Source organism: Toxoplasma gondii, chromosome VIII (genome assembly GCF_000006565.2).
Source record: "Toxoplasma gondii ME49 chromosome VIII, whole genome shotgun sequence".
Lineage (NCBI taxonomy): Eukaryota > Apicomplexa > Conoidasida > Eucoccidiorida > Sarcocystidae > Toxoplasma > Toxoplasma gondii.
In genome coordinates this window covers 3,470,309-3,492,151 of record NC_031476.1, presented here as the reverse complement: position 1 = coordinate 3,492,151, position 21,843 = coordinate 3,470,309, and the positions used below count along the sequence as shown (strand labels likewise).

At 50.6% G+C, this 21,843-nt stretch overlaps 3 protein-coding genes across 3 annotated transcripts; 1 reads left to right on the top strand and 2 right to left on the bottom strand.

The window, feature by feature from the left end:
- Positions 1 to 764: 764 nt before the first annotated feature.
- On the bottom strand, positions 765 to 3,747 carry TGME49_273468 (hypothetical protein; the record flags this gene model as incomplete). Its single annotated transcript, XM_002365907.2, has 7 exons — positions 765 to 866; positions 973 to 1,101; positions 1,587 to 1,656; positions 2,413 to 2,524; positions 2,956 to 3,016; positions 3,394 to 3,495; positions 3,715 to 3,747. The coding sequence occupies 7 exons, from the start codon at positions 3,745 to 3,747 to the stop codon at positions 765 to 767; spliced, it is 609 nt and encodes a 202-aa protein (XP_002365948.2).
- A 26-nt stretch (positions 3,748 to 3,773) lies between these two features.
- TGME49_273472 (hypothetical protein) lies at positions 3,774 to 6,177 on the bottom strand (the record flags this gene model as incomplete). The annotated part of the gene is made up of 3 exons (XM_018781689.1): positions 3,774 to 3,814; positions 5,072 to 5,264; positions 5,674 to 6,177. The coding sequence occupies 3 exons, from the start codon at positions 6,175 to 6,177 to the stop codon at positions 3,774 to 3,776; spliced, it is 738 nt and encodes a 245-aa protein (XP_018636725.1).
- Positions 6,178 to 9,713: 3,536 nt separating this feature from the next.
- TGME49_273478 (dynein heavy chain, n-terminal region 2 protein) lies at positions 9,714 to 21,048 on the top strand (the record flags this gene model as incomplete). The annotated part of the gene is made up of 10 exons (XM_018781690.1): positions 9,714 to 10,862; positions 11,868 to 12,213; positions 12,802 to 13,511; positions 14,028 to 14,297; positions 14,777 to 15,925; positions 16,762 to 16,974; positions 17,595 to 18,314; positions 18,760 to 18,864; positions 19,181 to 20,125; positions 20,674 to 21,048. 10 exons carry the CDS (start codon positions 9,714 to 9,716, stop codon positions 21,046 to 21,048), a joined length of 5,982 nt encoding a protein of 1,993 aa, XP_018636726.1.
- Between the last annotated feature and the right edge of the window lie 795 nt (positions 21,049 to 21,843).

Below are 21,843 nucleotides of genomic sequence, written 5' to 3'. Positions count from 1 at the left end.
GTACACTGAGAGATGTGCAAGCGGAAAAGATGCAGCGAGTTAACGTGTTAGATCGAACGATGTCCACCGATCTCAGCAGAAGGGCAGAGGACGCAGCTGTGTGCGTTCTCTCCGAGCCTCCAAACTTTTCGACGTGAATACATGTCCTTCCCCGCAATCAAGTATTGGGACGGACTGCACACTCGGGATGGTCTCGCCGTTCTATACTGTAGAACTCTTCCAAAGCATTCTTGAGTTCTTTTGAATTGCGAGTGGCTGCCGTCGACGGTGCCTCTACTGGCTTCTATCTCGAGGGTCTTTGTTGACCGGCTCCTCGATCGATTGTGTTGGGAAAGCTGAGTTCAGATGGTAATTATTGTAGATAAATGGCAAATTGAACACCGCGCAATAATATCACTGAGCAGCTTTTGGTGTGTTTCGGGGAACCACTGCACTCCCGAGCAAGGGAATGCCCCTCTTCCACCGGCAGTTTCATTCGTTTACCGTGAAATTGCATTCCAAGAATACGCCAGCCTTTTTACCCGCTCCTGCCATCGACGCCGATTTGGCCTCCGACGTCATTTCACTGAAAGCGCTATCCTCTTTGCAATGGGCCTCGGTGCTCTCAGATGCGTTTACACGGATTCAGCCACCAGCACATACATGCATCATTACCACGTGGCAAGCAGTCGTGTGTGCAGGTCGCTAAAGGACAAGACGTATGTTGCTTTGTATGTGCATATTCATTGGCTAGAACTGTCAGGCAATAAGCACTGCCAAATGTGTTAGTGCTCGCGATCCCAAGGAGCAACTACAGCTGCTGGCTTGACTGCCGTGCGTTTCGCAAGGGTCGCGTCCATCGCCTCCTTCTGTTGTTTTCTCATGTTCTGAGGAGAAAGTGGACACAAACGCAAGTGGGCAAAGCACACAACTGTTCGGTTTGTGATTCGCCGTTTCCAGCAAACTTTGCGGAGGAGTACTCCCGTTCCTTACATTCACTGCTTCTTCAAGTGTCGCCTGCCTCGCCTTTTCTTGTTCCAGAGCATGGTCAATTCTTTGTTCTTCTCTCTTCCTTGCCTCAGTTTCCTCTTCAGTTCGACGTTTTTCCTCTTCTCGTTCTGCCTGCAGAAAAACATGGTCAGAGAAACCTCAGCTGTCTATCGAACTCCCAAAGAAGACGAAGTGTTTGTGACAGCGGCTTCCTGGTAACCGACCTTGATCCTCGTCAGTTTGACAGACACTCGTGTCGCGGATTCCGATGCAAGATCTTGCAGTGCACAGAAGTGAACGTGGAGATAAAACCACTTCGGTGACAACTGTCGGTTCCCGTGTCTGATGGATCGCGTGAGAGATCCAGCGGCCTTCTATAGTGTAAAACCGTCGGAGTCGGCACAAAAGGTTCACGTTGTTACGAGCAACCGAGCTCTGGCTTGAGCCATTTTCCCCACGCGCATATTGACGGACACTGCTTCGACCGTCGATATCAATGTGTGTCGACGCAGTGAAGCATTTCTACTTGGTGGGTGTTAAAATCCGCATGCCCTTGGAGTCCCCTCTCCAGGTGAAGATGTAAACATAGACCCTACGAGGAGGCTATTTCGTTTTACCTTGGCCTGCCCTAGCTGCTCATTCAGCTCTGTGCGATAGAGGACCTTCATGCGTTCTTCTTCGAGTTTCCTAAAAATCCACTTGCATCACACACAGGTCCAGTTCTCCCTTGCGAAAACTCAAAGCACACTTTGACACGTGGAAGAGGAGCACAGAACGGAAAGAGGTCTCACCCTGTGGACTCGATGCATCCACATCAATAAATGGGTATGTAGCACACAACTGAGCGTGAGCTTAAAAACACCGCATGCGTCCTTGTGAATATATGCAAATGCGTATGTATACATGTATGCATATATATATATATATATATATATATATATATATATATGCACGAACGGACAGAGAGACGGAGAATCAGGTGTAGGATCTTGGTGTACTCAAGCTGTTTTCTGAGGCGCGGTTGTCTCGGCCATATTGCGCATAAGTCCAAAATCCTAGTTTAATTTATTTTTTATGAATAGCTTCTGAGAAACTATTAATTTGCTCTGAATATTGGACTGATAGATTAAGAACTAATAGCTCTTTAAAGTTGCACTTTTTAATGGCAGAAATCGTTTTGCTTTAATTGCAATGGTTTGTAAATTTCGAGAACTTGCAACAGAACATGGAAAGAAAGGGAGGTCCAGAAATTTGTAGCGAGGATCGTCAAACGCGGTGCTGTAAAGGCGGGAATGTGAACAACCCGTGATTCTACGTACATGCACTATTACTGCGTCTACGTGAAGTACGAAACGGACTTGTGGCGGGCAACACTGTTGTCGACAACGCCTGTCGAAGGCTCATTGCTTCCGGCGATAGTTTCCATTGAACTAGCCGGCTTACGATCTCGCAGCTTCTTCCTTAAATTGCCGAAAGTGTTCCTTGACCTCAGCCAGTTCTTGTTTCTTCTGGTCCGCCAGTCTTTCAGCCTCGGCGGCCTTGTGGTGGCAAAGCTCTAAACACGCACAAGAGAAGTGTTGGTACACTGTGAGGTGTGACCTCCCGTGTGGCACGGGCTTCAGTTTTTGATTATGTTTTGCGTGTTGCTGGCTGCAGTGAGAGAAACAATGTCGCTACATTCATGGAGGATCAACAGCACTACGCCTTTGCTGCCACTTTTAAACCTCGTGAATGGCTAGTTTTCTCAGTGTAATGTCTCTCCTTGCGCAGATGCAAGCAAACTCAATTTTTTTGTGCGAGTCCAAAATGTGTGCAGCGGTGACTACGAGGGTTATGACGGCCGAAACGGGATTGGGGTGGAGTGGTTCGTCGAAAACCGTTTTTGAGCATTGCATGGCGCGGACACGGCGACAAACTCAGGATTCTTTCAATGGGCTGCGTATCGTTGGCGTGGGGTGGAAAAAGGGAGAGTCTCTCTGGACGCACCTTGACGACTCTGGATCACCTCCGCAAGCAGTCGTCGTCTTCCTTCCTCTTCGCGGAGGATCTACAGAGAGGCCAGGCAGGAAACGTTGGAGCCGAGACAAAGATGTGTACACAATGAGAAATGCAATCGCAGAGAGATAGAGAAGGGAAAAAGGACAGCCGGTATACCTTGAGTGCAGGACAGGGACACACGAATGTGGATTGGGAATTTAGTTTACACAACACGGCCGCGTAAACAGGAAAAACGAAACAGCCCGAAAGGGGTGGCTGTATATACGTTCACAGACAGGCAACCAGCGAGTTCGATGGCTACCGAAAGGTACCAATGTGGGCGAGGAACCGTTGACGTTTGGGAGAAGACGTCTAACCGGACACTAGGTGCAGCCAAAGAAGACCACTTAGCAAGGTTTCCTCTCCTAAACAGATATACTTACACACCTGGGCATCCTGTTTCTGCCATTCTTTCACTTGCTCTTCCAGATACAACCTCTCAAGTTCATGTTGATTCTCTTTTTTCTTCTGCATGTCGTGGAGTAGTGCCTGGGTGCAGAACCAGAGAGATTCCAGGCTAGAGGTGTTCGCGATTGCATCACGGGGGGCAGGCGAGACACGAACTCGTTTAAATGATAGTGCGCCGTGTGTCAGCATTAAATTCATTGGTTACAGAGGTAGAGCATACTAATCCTTGTGAGCGCACGCGGGTGTACAGCAACCTCCGCTGGAGACTCATGTTAAACAAACCGGTTTCAACTGTCTCACCTCCCGGTATTCAATTGCATTGCGCCGAGTCATTTCTTTCTCGTCTTGTTCTCTTTTCTTCAAAAGAGCATCTTTATCTTTCTCTGCCTGAAGGAATTGTCTGCTCAAGGGTACGCACGAGACACAGAAAATGCTACCAGCACTCAGTGCGACAGCCGTCAAACCAGCAACAGACCACAGCCGTAACACTCTCCAGCGTTGTAGCCCCATGTAACCAATAGTATAAATATATATTGCTTGTACGATTGCTCGATTTTGACGATAAGTGACATCATGCGGTAGGGCTGCATGTGAATGAATTATCTGTTGATTCTTGCCACCTGAGGTTGAGGATAGGGCCCTGCTGGATGATCAGAGCAAGGTCTGAGAGAAACCCGGATCCACACGTTCCTCAAATGCATGCTGCTGTGCCAACAAAACAAACATAACCTATCTAAGATGCCTGTGGATAATTTACTGGGACGGGTGAGCCGCCGTCGATGTCGTCGTACGACGACGTGGAAAATAGACACCATACCGTTCGAGTTCCCATCCCCGGGCTCGCTGAGCTTCACGTTCTTTCTTCTGCTCTGCGATGCCGTCTATCAATTCTCTTCTCTTTTCCTCATTTCTCATGGCTTCCTCGATCCGTTTCCGCCTGTCTTCAAGAACTCTCTCGCACTCTGCCTGGCGGAGCTCCGTAATTTCCCTCTGTCTCTCCTGACTTGCTCTCTGTTTCATGTCTCTCTGTTGGGCTAGCTGGACCGACACACGGCAGGCAACACGCTTGGAGAAACGCCATCACGATTTATACAGCAACGGATTTTCTTTCGGTTCAGTCAAAGACGAGAAGCGAGTAGCCAGGGGAAGGAATGCTGCCTGGGAGAGGGTGGTGTTTATCTGAAAGATGTACACGTGGGGAGACCGTTCGCACTCGTCAGAGTTCGGAGGAGGCGGCTCTGTCTAACTCTATCCCGTGTCGTTACAGCATTACGTCGGCTTCATAGTGACTTGATGACCTAATCATCGTAGTGTCGTTCTGCATAGTCCTAGTACGAGGCCCTAGTAACGACAGCTGGAAATTGCAAGCAATTCAGAGAGAATTCTGTGAGCGAGCGCCCCTGCCTAGAGCATAACCGATGTGGGATAACCGTGATGTAGTAGGATATTGAAACCCAACACCTTTAGCTGTAGGAGCGCCTCGTTATACACAGACCTAGACAGACCATAACGTGGACGTTTGTGGTGTTCTTGATCGGCATACAATGATACGGACCCCCATTTGTTTTCTCTCCCAGGACACTGCAAGTGTCAGGACCGAACCCCCGTTTAGTGCCTCGCCTGCACACGCCAAGCGTTTGGCGATGGTCGCGTTTACCGCTGACCTGTTCCTCCAGTGCAATTCTTGTCTCTTGTCTCTGCTGTACGACACGCTCCTGCTCCGCTTCCTCTCTCTTGAGCTTCTTCTCGTATTCTTCTTGCCACAAGGCGGCAAAAATTCTTTCTCGCTGTTCCTCCCTGTCACGGTCGAGCGCCTTCTGGAAGATCTGCTCGTCCCTGGCAGCTAATGCCTGAAGATCAAAACAGTATATTAGTGTGGTCTCCTCGGAGCCGTGAATCGACAGCTGAATAAAATACAGCTTGATGTATGAGGCATTGTGTTCTTGCCGGAGTCGTCGCCTTCTGGCCATGCGGAAAACTATCCTAGTAAAAATTCGGCAACTTCACGAGGGTTTCAACCGGTGATGTTTCACTGGTTCTCAAGTGTGATACCGAGGGCGACAATTCCTTCCTTTGTCATTTCAATAGCGACTCACAGCAGCTCCATCTACTTGTAGACGTAGCACGGCCGAGGCATGTATTATTCGGAACAACATTATTCTTCACAGTCTTTCATGGTACGCCAGCGACGTATAGATACAAGCCGAATGAACACTCGGTTTTCTCATCTTCTTTCCGCAAGTGAACCTCCGTCCTCACCTGCAGGGCGTGAAGCTTGGCATCCGACGACCTGAGTTCGTCTACCGATTCCCTCCATCGTCGGTACTGCAGGCTCTCAGCGAGTTCTTCCCGTTCCTTTTCTCTCTTCTGCCGCAGTTCTCGAGCACGTTCCATAAGCTGTTCCTTTCTTTGATCAGCTGTGGTCTCCAGTGCCTTCAGTTCTTCTTGATATAGCAGTTGTTCTTTCTCGAGAAGTTCCTTGAGGGCTCTTCGTCTTTGTGCCAGGTGTTCTGTCTGCTGTTGCCTCAGTTCCTGAGCTCGACGTTTCACAATGGCGGCCTCCATGAGGCGGGAGCTTCTCTCTGCGGCATCAGCTAAATGCTGATGGACACGATTCTGATGTACATCCGCTCGGCGCTCTGCCAACTGAGCATCTTCCAGCTTCCTCTTGTACATGCGCTGCTCAAAAACAGAAACGCTGACACCACGGGACGACAGACCCTGTTGGGGTGGAGCGCGTGGCTTTTGAGAACCGCCCCACATTTTTTCCAAATAGACGTTGGCATTAAGAAGTGCCGGACGTTTCTTCTAAATCGCTCAATGCCTGTTCCAGGAGTACAATTCACTCCAGGAAAGCAGCACTCCCTGTGCCAGCTCCTACGATACAGCGGAGATCGGTTGCGCTTGGACACAGTGGCACTACTGTCTCAGTAAAAACGTATACGCCTTAACAGCTTCATTTCAATGCGTCTGTGGGGTCATACGGTAGTCGCGATATCTTACGCGACAGCCTCAGTTTGCGGATTTTAGGTTGCGCATTCCCGCCCAGTCACCTTTCTCCCACAAGATGGTAGACCACCTGAAGCTTCGAGACTTTGCCAACACAAGTATCATGAATTAACTATATCAGCAGAGGGTTTATGGAAAGCACAGTGCATAAGGGGGCTCTTCTCAATCGCTGTTCTGTGATCTGTTAATGGGGAGTGTCCTCGGAGTGGGTGCAAAAAGTGGACAGACAGGCACTGTTCCAAGACATGGCCTGCCAGAATGTGATTCAGGAGCACATAGTTTCGCCTGAATGTGGAATCACGATGCACGATTCGTTAAGAGAGACCGCACTTTCGTATTGTTGCAGCGATGCGAAAAGAGTGATGCGCTCGCGCTCGTGCGCCCTGCGAAGTGGACACACGTCCAGCCCACCTGTGGGCTGGCGCCTCAATAAATGTTTTTACGGTGAGCGAGATACCAAACACGGGACAAGACTACTGCTCTCTTGCAGCTTGGTCGTGATGGTAGTTTCGAAAGAAACTGAGGGGAATTGGAGGTCGAGGCCCACGTACTTTGTGGCCCCGCAAGAGGGGCTGTTGAATATCATGAGCACTTTACGACAGGCATGCGGCGTCAGAGAGAAATACGCAAAATGGTAATTGCTTTTCGCTCACAGTGGCAGAGCTCCGGCTGCCCCGTAGCCGATTCGTTTTTTGTCCAACGGCAAAGATCGTGGGGCTGAAGTATGCCGAAATATTCACCGCGAGAGCGTACCGCTGTGGCGGTGCTTCTCGCCGAGATAAACAACACACGCGATGGCTTCTTGCGTGCTCCGATTCGATTCGCACATTAATCTCTACTCATCGAATTCTCAATCCTTCGAAAAGTTGCATTTGCTCAGCAAGTCTTTCCAACCAGGTTCGCCTCCGCGAATGTAGGTTGGGTCGTTTTTGTCGAGACTGGACATCATCATGCAAAACAGTCCCCAGCACGTTTCCACTGCTGTGTAACCATCGGTTATTCCCGAGATGGCCTCTCCTAACAAATTTACAAAAGGTATGAACGGACACGCTGGGTGCCACAGCCTGAGGAGCGAGACGGTCAGATTTAATTGTTACACTGGCTGAGTAGCTTCTGAAAGTGTTCTGTCAGTATACATCTACCAGACGCCACTGTCGCTTTGTAGAACAAGACATCACATATGTTTCAAGCAGAAAGATCAAACGCGTGATGCATCACGTGTGGGTGTGTTCAGACAGCGGTACGGCTGGCAAACGGGGGTTTCCCGTTCTGGGGGATGTCGACAATTTAGGCGAGCCCATTACCCAGGCAACTGCGGTAACAGCATTTCGGAAGCAAGAAGGCGTTATCACTCTAGCAGGGAAGGTCTGCCGCGAACTAGAGCTGAGCCTGCTTCCCACTCCAGGAACTGGTAATCAGCTCCGAAAGTATAAGCACCGGGACCACAGAATGTGCATTTGAAAGTACAGACTAACATTTTGTCTCATCTCGTCGACCACCCCAGTATTCACAACGTGTTTTCCCTGTCGATTACAGGAATTACATGCCTGCGTTGTATTACAGTAGTATTACAGTAGCCACCTAAAGTTGTACGAAGCTTCGAAAGTAAAATCCTGGAGTGCCATTCAGAGAAGTGGAGGGGCATCCAACACAACCCAGACGTTCTGTCCCAGAATATCGCACAGAAGAAACAGATGCAGCTGCAGCTCGATAATATGGTGTCGTGAAAGAACAAGTATACCATGAGGCATTTGAGATGGGCGCCTGCTTGCTTTCGTAGCCGAAAGAGAGGTGTCGAAAAAAAAACTGACTTATTCAAGAAGTCTCGAGCAATCCTTTCACACTGCTGCCCTGCTGTGCTACCGGCAGGAGAATCAGGACATGGCCGGCGCCCACACTCGACGGCGGGAGGCCCTTCAGCGTCTGATCCATCACTGGTCCGGAACCAAAGCACTACTCGACGGTGGAGACGCCATCCAGCAACCAGAATCAGGAATCAGCAGCCTGACTGTACGGGACCTCCTGACGCAGCTGCAATATGTAAAGACGTTTCGGGTAGCCGTCGGAAACCTCTCCGTGCAACGTTACAGGGGATACAACCTACACCGGGGGTGAGCGGCGGTCCTAAGGCCGACGCTGTAGGCTTGTCTCGGGAAGCAAAACGGGAAGTAAAGTGGCCGTTAGCTCCAACTAGTCGCCCTGTCTCCACACTTCGTTCCTACTTCACACCACAAGATCTTTTTCGTTCAGGCAAAAATCTCGATGTGCCAGACAGCGCAGAATTCTCCGAGAGTCGCCCTCAAAAATCGAAGAACGACGACACGGGGAGCTTTGATGATGGCAGCGTTGTGCGGTCCGCGACCTGGGTGGTTACCCCACTCACGGAGTCATCCGAATCACGTGGGTGTTCGACACTTCCGACTGTACACTCAGACACAAGAGGAATGTGTTCATGTCACAAACGCCAGCCCTCATCAAAGTCTCGAAATCGTGGATGGGCTGCAGGCAGAGCGAATTCTTGGATGCAATACGAGAACACCAGGGCTCAATCGAGCCATGAGCAGGATCAACCGGAAGAAGCATCCGAAGATGTCTTCAAAACATGGATTGCTGAAGGTGAACGAAAAGAGCAGTTGAAAAACCCCGGAACAGACCTGCCTCCGAGGCATATAGACCATCCGTTCCTAGCTGGATTCTCCCCGCCAACGGGGAAAGCGCTTCGCGGAGTAGAGAAGAGAGCTTTGTCCAGCTTGTCATCTAGTAGTCCAAGCCTTTGCTCTCGAATCTCGTCTGCCACAAGCGCATGTAAAGTGTCTCGCCGACCTGCTGGCGGGCTAGAGAGTACATCTTTGGAGGAAATTGAGGAGGCCCTTTTCGGCTCGCCAAGTCGAGGAAGCACACGGCCTGAGTCCCGACAGTCTAGCGCGGAGAACTTCGCACATTCTCTTCATCGCAGTCTGCGCACAAAAGTGCGCTACGGCTGTAGACTTCCTGGACGCAGAAGTGCAAAATATACAGACAGTATCCAACAATATCCATGCTATCGAAGTCGTCAAGAGCGCCGTCCCAGAAGTGATGTTCCACTGTTTGATAGGGATCAACGACGGTTCTTATCTGGTGCGGTTAGTGTCGCGAGGTCGTCGCTTGCGAAAACTGCGAGCGATGGATGCAATCCGAAATCGGCACAAAGTGATCAGCATTCTTCATACCTACATTCCACAACGCAGGTCAATTCAGCGGCAATAGCCCACTCTGTCAGTCATCCTGCTTCAGCAACGAGCGTGGTCACTATGGAAGAGCGCAGGGCATCCTCGACAAATCACAGCGAGTGCCCTTCGGCTGCAGCAATTGAGTACAACAAACCACTTTTCTTGTTTTTAGATGGGCCGCTTAAGCTGAGTCTCGAAGATTTCGACGATCCAGACCTGTACGCAGATCCCTCTCCGCAGGAATGGGTCCGTCGCTGTGCTAGCCGGCGAAACAAGGAGGCTCTGTGTCGGCTGGGACATTCTGCCAGTAACGAGGCCTCAGCTCACTCTTGCATCTCTGCTACTCACTCACGCCGCGGTTCTGTCAATGGCAAGCTAGACGATAACAACGACGGGAGGAACACTAGTGGTGATGACCGTGCTCCGCGCTCGGGCTCCGAGGGCGGTTCTGACACTCTCTCTGTCAGAAATGGGGCTCCGCACGAAACGGACGAAAATTTGCCGAAAAGGGTGGTAGGACTGTCTGACGGTGTCTCAATCATGGAAAGACACACGTCGGATGCAGTCTGCGAACACCTACAGTTTGACGAACGGTGTTCGAAGGATGCAGACGTGCTACATTTCCTCGATGGCGACTGGCGGATGACCCCTTGTTGGGTTACAGACTATTTCAAAGACGAAAAGAAATTCAAAGTGCGGTTGAAAGTGGACGGGACCGAGAAAACCGTGCATCGCCTCGCGATCCGATTCGTTGGTGAAGATCCAGTAAAGTGTCAAGAAAGAGCAGAACGATGCCGACGCAGGCGGGACCAGATGCGTCTGCGCCAGTCTCTTATCAACCTCATTCACGGTCTCCAGGACTGTGAGTTCCCACCGCTAGGAACACACGCCAGACAGCGATTGCTGAAGCGCATTTTGCTCAAGGGTCGAGGCTGTCTGCGAAAGCTCGATCATGGATATGTCCGTGACTTGTTCCGTGAGATGGAAGACCTTCATATGTTCGCCATGAAGTTCGCAGCAGTCCGACACAAAACGCTTACCCTGAATGGTACTCCCTACGCGTTTCTCACTCCTGAGAAGCTGCAGTCGAGATTTGGATCTCTCTTCGTTCCTCTCCTTCCTTCGGCGATGAAGGAAAAGGGATGCGAACCTGTCTCCGGCATGCAGACACTCTCGAGAACCCGGGCGCTGCTCAGGCGGAGTCCACATTTCAAGAAGGGAATCACTAAGGTGAGTCAAGAACCTTTGCGCTCCTTAACACCACATGAACTATCGCTGCAGAAGGTGTAGAAGACGTGCAGATATCACTGCGTTTAATAGGAAAGGATGGCACGCGTTTCTCAAGAAGTCGGAAGAGTTCCTTTGTAATATGTACACGCCCTTCAGATAATTGGGAGCGACCTGGTTTCTACAGACGTGTCTCTCCCTTTGCAATTGCAGCTAGTCCTGCATGTGGCGAATCGTTTCTGGGAAATCCAGGACTTTCGCTTTCTGGACACCAACTGTGGAAGAAACCGGCACCGGTTCCTTCCGGGTATCATGACGCGGGCGAACCATCGAAGAAACGACACTGATCCTAGCGTAAGTGGCAACAAGAGTCGCCGTCACGCGTCTGCTGGCAAGCTTGCTTTGTTTTCTTTCGTTATTGGTGGAACGTACCGAGACACTGGAGTCAGTCTGGTGGTGAAGTGATCGCCGATGAAACATTCTGGCCAAGACTATGCCTCTGGTTATTCATCACTCCGCTGGACCATCAACGCAAATGTCGGCCGTTCGCTGTTGAGACGCTCCAACTCGAATCTTGCTCAGCCAGCTTCTATTTCAGGGTGTTTTCTCCGACAAACGATATGTAGCACATACCACGATTCTGTGAAGCCACGTGGCCATGTTTACTAACTGACAAACGAGTCAGGACGGGATTCATTGCCTCGGGACTGTGAAGAGGAGGCTTCTTGAGTGTCAACCTGTAGCATTGACGGACGCACTCAGCAGACTCGTTTCTCTGGAGGCAGTATCTTGATGCCCAGATACACTACACAACCACACCTGTGTCTAGTTCCCTTTACTTCTATTACGGTGAGTCGAGACGAAAGGGGAACACATGTCGGCGTCGTCGCCCAACAAAGGTTAGACGATACGGGCGTGTATACACCCCCCTGTCAGAGTGTGACTGAGAGATGCGGGTGGAAGGCAAGAACATGACCGGAATCGCTCAGCCTTGCGGATTGGTTGTAGGCTTTCAAACTGGCTCAGTTCATTCAACACCAGCAAGACCACTGCGCAGATGTTCAGGATGTCCTTGAAGAACATTGGCGTGAATATATTTACAATGAGACCATGGCGACTCTTGGCGCATTAGAAGGCGAATACCATTTCTACGTCGACGACATGGAGAAATACTTGCGGAGCGACCTGCGCAAGATTCTGCGTAAAATTGACATCATCCTCTCACATCACATGATGGAATTCGTTCGGACCTCGATTGCCGACTGGAAACACTTCTTCCTCTCTTTCGTCGCCGACGAAACACAACGCCCCGCTGACCCTCTCCTCATTCTTGATGTCCGCGCCACAGAAAATGGTGTGCGCCTCTCGCCAGACCCAGATACGTGAGCTGTTCGATTTTATTCCCGGTAGAGGGCTAGCCACAAACTCGTGCGCCCGACAGAATGGCCAAGCACTCAAAAACTCGTGGCAGGACTGAGAAAGAGACGGCGCTATCGGGTGCACCCAAGTCTGCTCACGACTGAGATGCGCTTCGCAGTCACACAAATGCGGGTTTACCAACAAAGCAAATGTTTTCTCTCCTCGATCTCCTGCTGTGTCTGCCTGTACTGTTTTTCAGTGTCACGCGAGAAGTTTCCTCGCTTTTGGACTGCCTGGTTGAGCACTCCAACAAAGTCAAGTCTCTCGGTGAGCTGGGTGACTGAAGGCGGTGGCTCTGCACGGGGCTGGTGAATTGCTGCTAGGTTTAAGCCAGCTTTTGAACCTAACCCGGCTCACAGAGCGTGTGGACTGGCTGCGATACCATCCCGAGGTGGACGCGTATACAGTTGTGTGTAATGTGTATCTCTACGCGTTTTGTGGAGACTTCACTACTGAATTGTGTAGTTCTGATCTCCTGAAAGGACACAGGTACTCCATGTTTGTCGTGTGCGGATGTGTTCAGAGAAGGAGCTGCTTCCCTTTCTTCAGTTGCCAAATCCACCATTGTACGAGATTTCGGCGACGTATGAACCGCTGAATGAGACTCGAGAGGCAGTCCAAAGCGTGCTGCGAACGTGTCTAGGAAAGGCAGAAAACTACATCGCTCTCTTCAACAAGTTTGCATATTTATCCAGTGATGTTGCAGAGGGCGCAAAGAACGCTCACGTCGACTTTGATCCGTCAGACCTTCCGAGTGTCCGCGAACGTCTAGAGAAATACCACACTGCAATGTTTGAAATTGAGACGGTCTGCCCGACAGAAGTCAAACTGCAGATGATCGTACTGGATTGCTCGCACGTGAAAGAAACACTTTCGGCCAAGGCGGAAAAGCTCTGGAAAGCTGAATGCGAGAGAGTGTCTAAGTTCATAGAGGATGAAATAGCTGCTGTCGTGAGAGAGTGGAACGACCTCCATGACCGCGTCTTGACTATTCCAACGACAGAGGAAGAGCTAGGTTCCTTAAAAAACCTCATCGCCACAATAAATGAATTGTCGGATCCCCTGACGTCAAGAACGAGGTTCATTCATGAAGCCATCGACCTACTCGCGTCGGTCAATTTCGCCATCAACAAAACTGTGCACGAAGAGGCCTACAGGGCCTTCAGCTGGCCTCTCCAGATTAAATTCGACCTTGTGGAAACGGGTGGAATTCTTGAAAAAGGACGACTGCGGGTAAATTCGAACACTTGAGGTTAAAAAATGATGTTGTTCGAGTAGATACGTAACGCAAGCTGGTGTGTGGTGAGCTTGCACGTCAACGGACCTCATGCGGTGCACTGAGTCAGAATAGGTAGTCCGTCTCATCGCGTTGGAAAATTCAAGAACCCAGTCATGTGTACACATCTCAACTCTGTCTTATTCAACTCTGCTAGTTAGTCATAGGTTTGATGCTATGTACTAACCGGCCTCAACTCAGCACGTTTCCCCTCAAAGAAGGAACCAGTTAAATAAGCTTCTTTATAGCACTGACGAAACAAGACTTCGTTGAATATGTATGGCCAGCACACCATGCATCTGCATCCGGCACTGTTCGGACTCCTCGGGTGCGTTCCTTTGAAGAAACGCATTAAGTTCATGAGCTTGTCGTTGTTGATGGACAAACCTAAGCTTGAGGAATGCACGCGAAGCAGCAGGCTGTCCTCACCCGTCTCTTCTGCACTCGCTTCTCTCGACTCTTCGGTCTGCCAGTTTGAGGAGAAATTGGAAGCGGACAAGGCAGAGTTGGAGAAGGACTTGAGCCAGCTGGAGCAAGAAGTTGATTTCGTCCGAAACGAGATGGGCGACACCGAGCAGGCGATGGAATATTACAAACGAATCGTGCAGCTGCAGGAACAACTGACGGCCGCCAAGAACCGAACTGAGGCCTTTAAGAAGGCAGAAACTCTGTTTGGCTTGGAGGAACCGTCCGACTACAGTCGTGTCGACGACCTTTATGCAGCCTTCGAGCCTTTCAGAAAAGTAACACGATTGTCTTGTTTCTTCATCTCCGTTGCCGCAATGACTTAATCCGGTTCTTTAAAAGGATCGTCCTGGATGTGCACCCACACCAGCATATACGCACATGTATACATGTACGTATGTACGCATGCATATATATATATATATATATATATGCAGGGGACTGCCGGTGAAGTGACTGGACTATCGATCTACAACACTATCCGCATGCGTGCATGAGCGCGTCTATATCAAGCCAGACATCTATTTAGAGAGAGAAGGTAGTACAGACATAAAAATTGCATGCATCCGTGGATGGGTGATGGGTGCGGCTACGGTTCTTTCCGAGGTACCCGTCACTCTGCAAAAAGCATTTTATCGCACCCCTTTTGGACACCAGAGAGTTGGACCGACTGAGCGTGGGGGACAATGAGTCTGACGAGTTTCTGTTCTGTCATCGTTTTCTGTCTCTTTCTCTGTTTTCGGTTGCACTTGTCCAGTTGTGGGCGTTGGTCGTCGACTTCAAGTACGGTGAACTTCAGTGGCTGAGCGCCGCCATCACGTCTTTGGATCCGGCGGAGGTCGAGACGAGTTTGGATCGATGGAGTCAAGAGGCGTACAAGTTGCGGAAGCACTTTCTCACAGATTCACGTTCCGTGCAGGTCGGAGTCGCGGATGCGTTGCACCTCTCCATAGAACGCTTTCGTCAGCATCTTCCTGTGATTCGTCCTCTCTGCAACGAGGCGTTTTTACCGCGGCACTGGGTCGATCTGCTGAAAACCATTGGTTGCGACCTAGACGTCGACGAGGGCTTCTCCCTCACTCAACTTCTCGACAGCGGGATCCAAGACCATCTACAGATCGTCGAAGAAAAAAGCGAGCTCGCCCAGAAGGAGTTCACGTTGAAGAACGCCCTGGTGAAGATGAAGGTCGAGTGGAAAGCGATGCAGCTCCAACTCATCCCTTTCAAAGACACACACACGTACGTCATGAAAGGCTTTGATGTCGTCCAGGCTCTTCTGGACGACCACCTCGTACGCACGCAGACGATGCGCGGCTCGCGCTTCATCCGGTGCATAGAATACCAAAGTCGAGAGTGGGAATCGAAGTTGCTGGAAACCCAACAGGCTCTCGACAGTCTCCAAGCCTGCCAACGTTCCTGGATGTACCTCCAGCCGATTTTCCAGAGCGCAGACATCTCGCAGCAAATTCCACACGAGGCAGGGCTGTTCCGAGAGGTCGATGACCTGTGGAGACGCACCGTCGCCCAAGCCGAAGAGACACCCGGAGTTCTGGATATCGTGGAATTCGGCAATCTCCACCACGACTTCACGCAAGCAAATACGAAGCTAGCGCAGATTATGAGGGGCGTGAACGACTTCCTCGAGACCAAGCGCCTCGCCTTCCCCAGATTCTTCTTCCTCTCCAACGAGGAGCTCCTCGCGATCCTGTCGCAAACGACGGACCTGTCACCCGTTCAAATGTATTTGAACAAATGCTTCGAGGGGATTCACAGAGTCGCTTTCGACGAACATGGGACGGTCATAAACGCCATACGAAGCGCTGCCGGAGAAGAAATTCCTCTCGGACGCCACGTGGCTCTCGTGGACGGATCCCGATTTGTCGGAGCTGAACACTGGCTTGGCGAGGTCCTGGCAAACACGCAGTCGATCTGGGTCTGTAGAGTGGCGGTTTACCATGCTTTCCGGCGTTGTTCCCTGTGCGCGTGACAATCGCTACTCGATTTATAATAACGGCAAACAGACATTACGAGTTTCGATCTGTCGGACAGAATCTTAATCCCAGGGCTGAGTGGCACTTTCATGCTTTTCCCTTGTCGAGTGGTCAACTGCCTCTCTTGTTTCTTCCTCTTTTCCCGCGTCCGCAAGCTCCACTGTATACTCAGTGGGGGATTCGTGTTTGTTCAGCCTTCCGCTCTCTCTGCTTTTTCGTTGTGTCTCGCCTCCAGAGTTGTGCCCCACTCGTCGCGTGTCTCGCGTATCTCTCACACGATGACTTCTCTCCTTCTGTTTTTTATCCCCCCGTTGCTACCGTCGCAGGTTCTGCGGCAAATGCGGTTTCCGTGTCATCTTCTGCTGGACTGCCCTCGTTTGTTCGCACGCGTATCCACGAAAACAAATGTACACAAAAATTACCTGTTTCGTCCTCTCAGGGTAATGTATAGCTTCACTCACACGTAGGCAAAAAAACGCAAACTTATCTATGCAAACGTACAAAGATATCGAGGGGTGAACAGAAACCTACCGCGCCGGTGTGAGAACAACTAACCGCTTCTTTCGATTTCCGTGGATCCGCAATTCGATCTCTGAAGGCTGCGTACTACACGTGCCATCGAGCGTGAAGTTTCACAGTGAACAAAGCGAGTCTTGAATTTGTTTCTGCGGCCCTAAGACTTTGAAGCCCCAGAAGTGAATTCACTCGATTAGTTGCTCGACGTGTGCGTTTTTCTTCGCCATTTCTCCAGGTTGAAAGCTCTGTCAGTGACAGCCTGCGGGATGTCATGGAAGCTGCGATGAAAGATTACCAGATACGACCCAGAACAGAATGGTGTTTATCCTGGCCCGGTCAGGTCGCCCTAACGGCCAGCCAGATCTTCTGGACTTCAGAGGTCGCGGACGCGATCAATGGTGCCCAACTAGCTAGCTACCTGGACAAATGCAATGATCAACTTCAGGGAGTAAGAATGTGCAAGCTGATTTCTTCAACTTCTTTAGACGTTTCTCCCTCTAGCAGTGGCTCGTACGGCAAGGATGTACAGCATTGTATTAGGCAGAAAGAACCGGTGACGCCATTTCCATTTCCACAGCCGCCTAGACGCCAAGACAAATTCAGCTCACTCTGAAGTTCAATGCAGGAGGCTGGGGGCGGTGGTGCCCAACTAGCGTGCTTCATAGACAGCTGCAGTGCCCGTGTTAACACATGATGTCAGTGTCTTCAGAAACACGCTCTGGTCGATTTCCAATTGACTGCGTTCACCAACGTTTTCTCCGTTCGTGCCGCGTTTTCGTTTCTTGTCGGTGTTTACCATTGTGACGCAATAGCGCCTTTCTGATTCGCCGAACAAGCCCATCGGCGTAGAGAAACGAGAATACCCAAGACTTCCAGGTCTTCGTCCTCTGAACGTCCTTCTTTTTCCTCTTCTCTTCCTTAAAGCAAATCCCCTCATCTGTCACCAGCAGGCTGCATCCATCTGCCTGAGAAGACCGTGCGGCTGGTTGCCTATTCTGAGGGCGTTCCGCCTCCTTTTTTTACGCTCTCTCGTGTTTTCCTAACCTATTGTTGCGTGTTCTTCTGCAGCTCGTTCGTCTGGTCCGCGGCCGCTTAACGCAGCTGAATCGCCTGACAGTGACGACTCTTCTGACCATCGACGTGCATGCGCGGGACGTGGTGGAAGAGTTGAAGAAGGAGAACACGTCTTCTTTGTCGGATTTCGAGTGGCTCGCGCAATTGCGTCTGTCGTGGCAGCAGCCAGGAAGTGTCACTTTGCTGACGGGAAAGAGAAACACAAAGCCGGAGATTCAGCTGAGCATGATCAACGCGCGAATCTTTTACGGATTTGAATACTTGGGCAGCACGGAAAGACTCGTCATCACGCCCCTAACTGACCGGTGCTACCGAACTCTGATCGGCGCTTTCCACTTGCAGTACGGCGGCGCACCGGAAGGTCCAGCGGGGACAGGAAAAACTGAAACGACCAAAGACTTGGCAAAAGCTGCGGGTATGCAGTGTCTCGTTTTCAACTGCTCTGACGGTCTCGACTACGTGTCGATTGGGCGCTTCTTCAAGGGCCTGGTTTCCTCGGGAGCTTGGTGCTGCTTCGACGAATTCAACCGAATCGAAGTCGAAGTTCTGTCGGTCATTGCTCAACAAGTGCATGCAATTCAACAGGCCATACGCAACCAGGTTAAAGTTTTTCTTTTTGAAGGGACGGATGTGAAACTCGTACCCTCGTGCGCCATCAATATTACCATGAATCCGGGCTATGCCGGAAGATCCGATCTACCAGACAACCTGAAGGTAAGTCGTCTCCTTTTCCACGGGTTTACGCGAACAATCGAACTTTCTCCAGTTCTCCGTCTTACCCTATATGTGCACATATCTATATATATATATATATATATATACATATATATATGCACGTATGTTCGACTGTTTGTTGAACCACACAGTTTTGCAGGAGGTGGGATACTGAAGCGTCCACTACTGCACTGTCAATAGGGTTTTCAGAATGTATAACTCCACATCGATGTACGTGCGACTGCCTACACATGCATGGATATGTATTTGCTTCTCTTGCTTCTCCAGAGGCATGTACGCAGGCATCATATTTGTTGGCGTTTCCTTGGGCGTCGTGTGTAAAGTGGTATTCCTGCTTGTGGCCAGCTCGTGGCTAGAACTCATAAGGTGTTTCGTCGACGCCGTTGTTAACTGCGTCTTTCCTCTGCGCCCCTGCATCCGTCAGGCTCTCTTCCGACCTTGCGCGATGATGATTCCGGACTTTTCGTTGATTGCGGAAGTGATGCTATACTCATATGGATTTGCAGACGCCCGGAATGTGGCTCGCAAGGTGAGGAAACGTGACAAAACTGCATGCACGTTGAAGGGCAGTTCCTCGGTGAACACAGCAACGGCAGTTCAAAAGAAACGCGAACGTCTCTAGACACTCGAACATGCAGAGACACCAGCAGGAGACTCACGTGAGAACTGCAGTCTTCATGTTCCCGTGAATCCTACAAGAAGAGCAGCTCCCGCCGTCAACTGGAGTTCCTGTTCTTCAGCATTCGTGTGTGTCTTCTGTTTCGTCTGTGTCTTATGTTTCGTGTGTGTCTTCTGTTTCCACCGGACGCTCTTCCCTCCGGTTGCCTGCCCGCCCTTCCCCTTAGGCCCTGGCGTGCCTCCGTCTGTCGTCAGAGCAGCTGTCATCGCAAGACCACTACGACTTTGGTATGCGCGCTCTGAAGGCGATTCTTACCGCAGCCGGGCAGTTGAAAAGAACGTTTGGATCAGCGTTTGAGGAAGACGAACTGACCCTGTACGCGCTGGAGAGGGTCAGCGTTCCCAAGCTTACTCCCAACGATACTCAGCTCTTCCGTGACATCGTTTCAGATCTGTTTCCAGGGGTGAAAGTGGCCTCTGAAGACAACGGCTTTCTGCTTTCTCGTATCGAGCAGGTTGCGAAGAAAAAGAACCTTCAACCTACAGAGGCGTTTCTAACAAAGTGCATTCAACTCTGGGACACCATCAAAGTGAGGCACGGGCTCATGATTGTGGGGGCGACACTGACGGGGAAAACGGCGGTGCTGGAGTGTCTCGCGGAGGCTCTTGGACGCGCCTGCGAAGGCCGAGAACGCGAACGGGAAAACGGAGGCAGTGATCGCGAAGATCTATTCAGAGACACCAAAGAGAGACACGAAGGGAGGAAAAGGAGAGACAGGCAACGCAACGCTGCCAGGCAGCCGTTGGAGGCCGACGAAGGCCGAGTTGCAGTAGCGCAAGAGATAAGCGACGAAGACGAATGGGAGGAAGAACCCAACGGAGACGAAACAGAAGAAGAAGGTCGAGAGGGAGCCCAGCAGGAAAAAGACGAAGGAGGTCGCCGACGTGGAAAGGAAGAGGGGGAAAATGGGACAGTACCTCACGAATACTTGCCATGCAAACTGTATAAAATCAATCCGAAAAGTGTTACACAGGGACAGCTTTACGGCAAATACGATGAAAACACGCAAGAGTGGACAGACGGAGTTCTTGCAATCGCTATTCGGGCTGCCTCCAACGAAAGCGATGTTCAAGCCCGGCAGTGGATCGTCCTTGACGGCCCCGTCGATGCGGTAAGGTTAATGGCATTTTGTCGGGAGAGACAAGTCAAAAAACAAGCTACAACTTGTGAACTTGAAATAGTGCTTTTTTCCAATTGATCCCCACGGTACATCACCCTTTCTTTGTATAGCCTCTTGCTTCCACATCTTTTTCGGCTTCCTTGGTCTTTGGTTGACGTGAGAACTCGCTTTTTCAACGACAGACAGAACTGTTTTGTATTAGAGCGAGAGGGTTTCGAACTACGTGGCAGCAGTCCTCCTGTATTGCGCGTAGAACGTAGTCGATGTGGGGTAACCTCAAGAGTGTATGATAACTGAATTCGTCACCTTTAGCTGTCTCAATCAGTTCAGTGGTGGCGGTGGACAGCAGTCACACAGAACGTGGCTCTCTGTCTCTCATGACTGAAGTCCTAAAAAATATCCTACATACTATATTTTCAGGCATGATCTGTGTATGCTGCGCCGCCTATATGTCCTCGACCCCTGCTGACAGGTCGCGTCTCCTGGGTTCGCGTGCTCAGTGTCGCGGACTGTGCCTGGCTGTGTGTCGAATGTCCCAGGTGTGGATTGAGAACATGAATACGGTCTTGGACGACAACAAAAGGCTTTGTCTCACGAGCGGAGAGATCATCAAACTCTCGGCCCTGACTACGATGATCTTCGAAGTCGATGACCTCTCCTCTGCTTCTCCAGCCACTGTCTCCCGTTGCGGGATGGTCTACCTTGATCAAGCGCAGTGCACTTGGGAGCCGATGGTGATTTCCTGGATCCATCAGCAGAGGCAGAAAGCACCAAACTCCCTTCCGCTGTCCTGCATAGACGAAAGCGAGTCCGGGTTGTCTCTCACAGACTTGTTTCTCCATGCTCTCCCGATCTTCCTTCAATTTATAAAGGTCAACAGTACAACGCCTTGCGTCGTGTCAGATAACTGGTGAGAATGCGCAAATTACTCTGGTGTCGTGGCGTCGTGGAACGGCGTACGTGCCTGAGGCTTCTCACGACCCTTCTCGCATCCAAGCGTACGTACAGAGACACGGATTAGCAGCGAGGTGCGTAGACAGTGGCCTGCTGAAAATCAACGTATATTCCCCAAAGTACAGTGATGGAAAACACATATTCCCCGATTCCGTACATAGCGTTTGATTGCACTTATACGCAGAGAGAAGTGGATGGATGCAGGAGCTTTGGACAACGTGCGTATACAAAACCGTATATGGTGGCCGAATGCCAAATGTGAAGCACTTGACGTGAATGCCTCATGGACTTCTGAGTCGTTCATCTTTCATTCCAGACGCCTTCGAACTGGACACTTAAACAATGCATGAATGTCATCATTCTCCCACTGCCTCGGGTTTACTTTCCTTGTAGGCTGGTACTATCGCTGCTGCGTCTTTTCGATTCTCTTCTGGTCGACGTCCCCTACGGATCATCGGATACGAAGGCGCCTACAGCTGAAGCAAGTCCAATTTGTCCATTCTTTCCTTTTGATGTGTTCCGTGCATCGATTGGTCTCGGTTTAACATCTCCTGAACAATCCAGTCGCTGGCCCCTCTTCTACCTCTTCTGCTTCCACGTGTATTTCTCATTTCATGCCGTTTAAACACATCCGCCTGTGGACAACACCGCACAAGATTCTCCACTTCAACTTCCGAACTTGCTGCCACCCGAATAGTCCGTGTGTTTCAAGTTTCTCTTTTGGAGTGTTCATCCGTTGTGTCTGACCACGTATG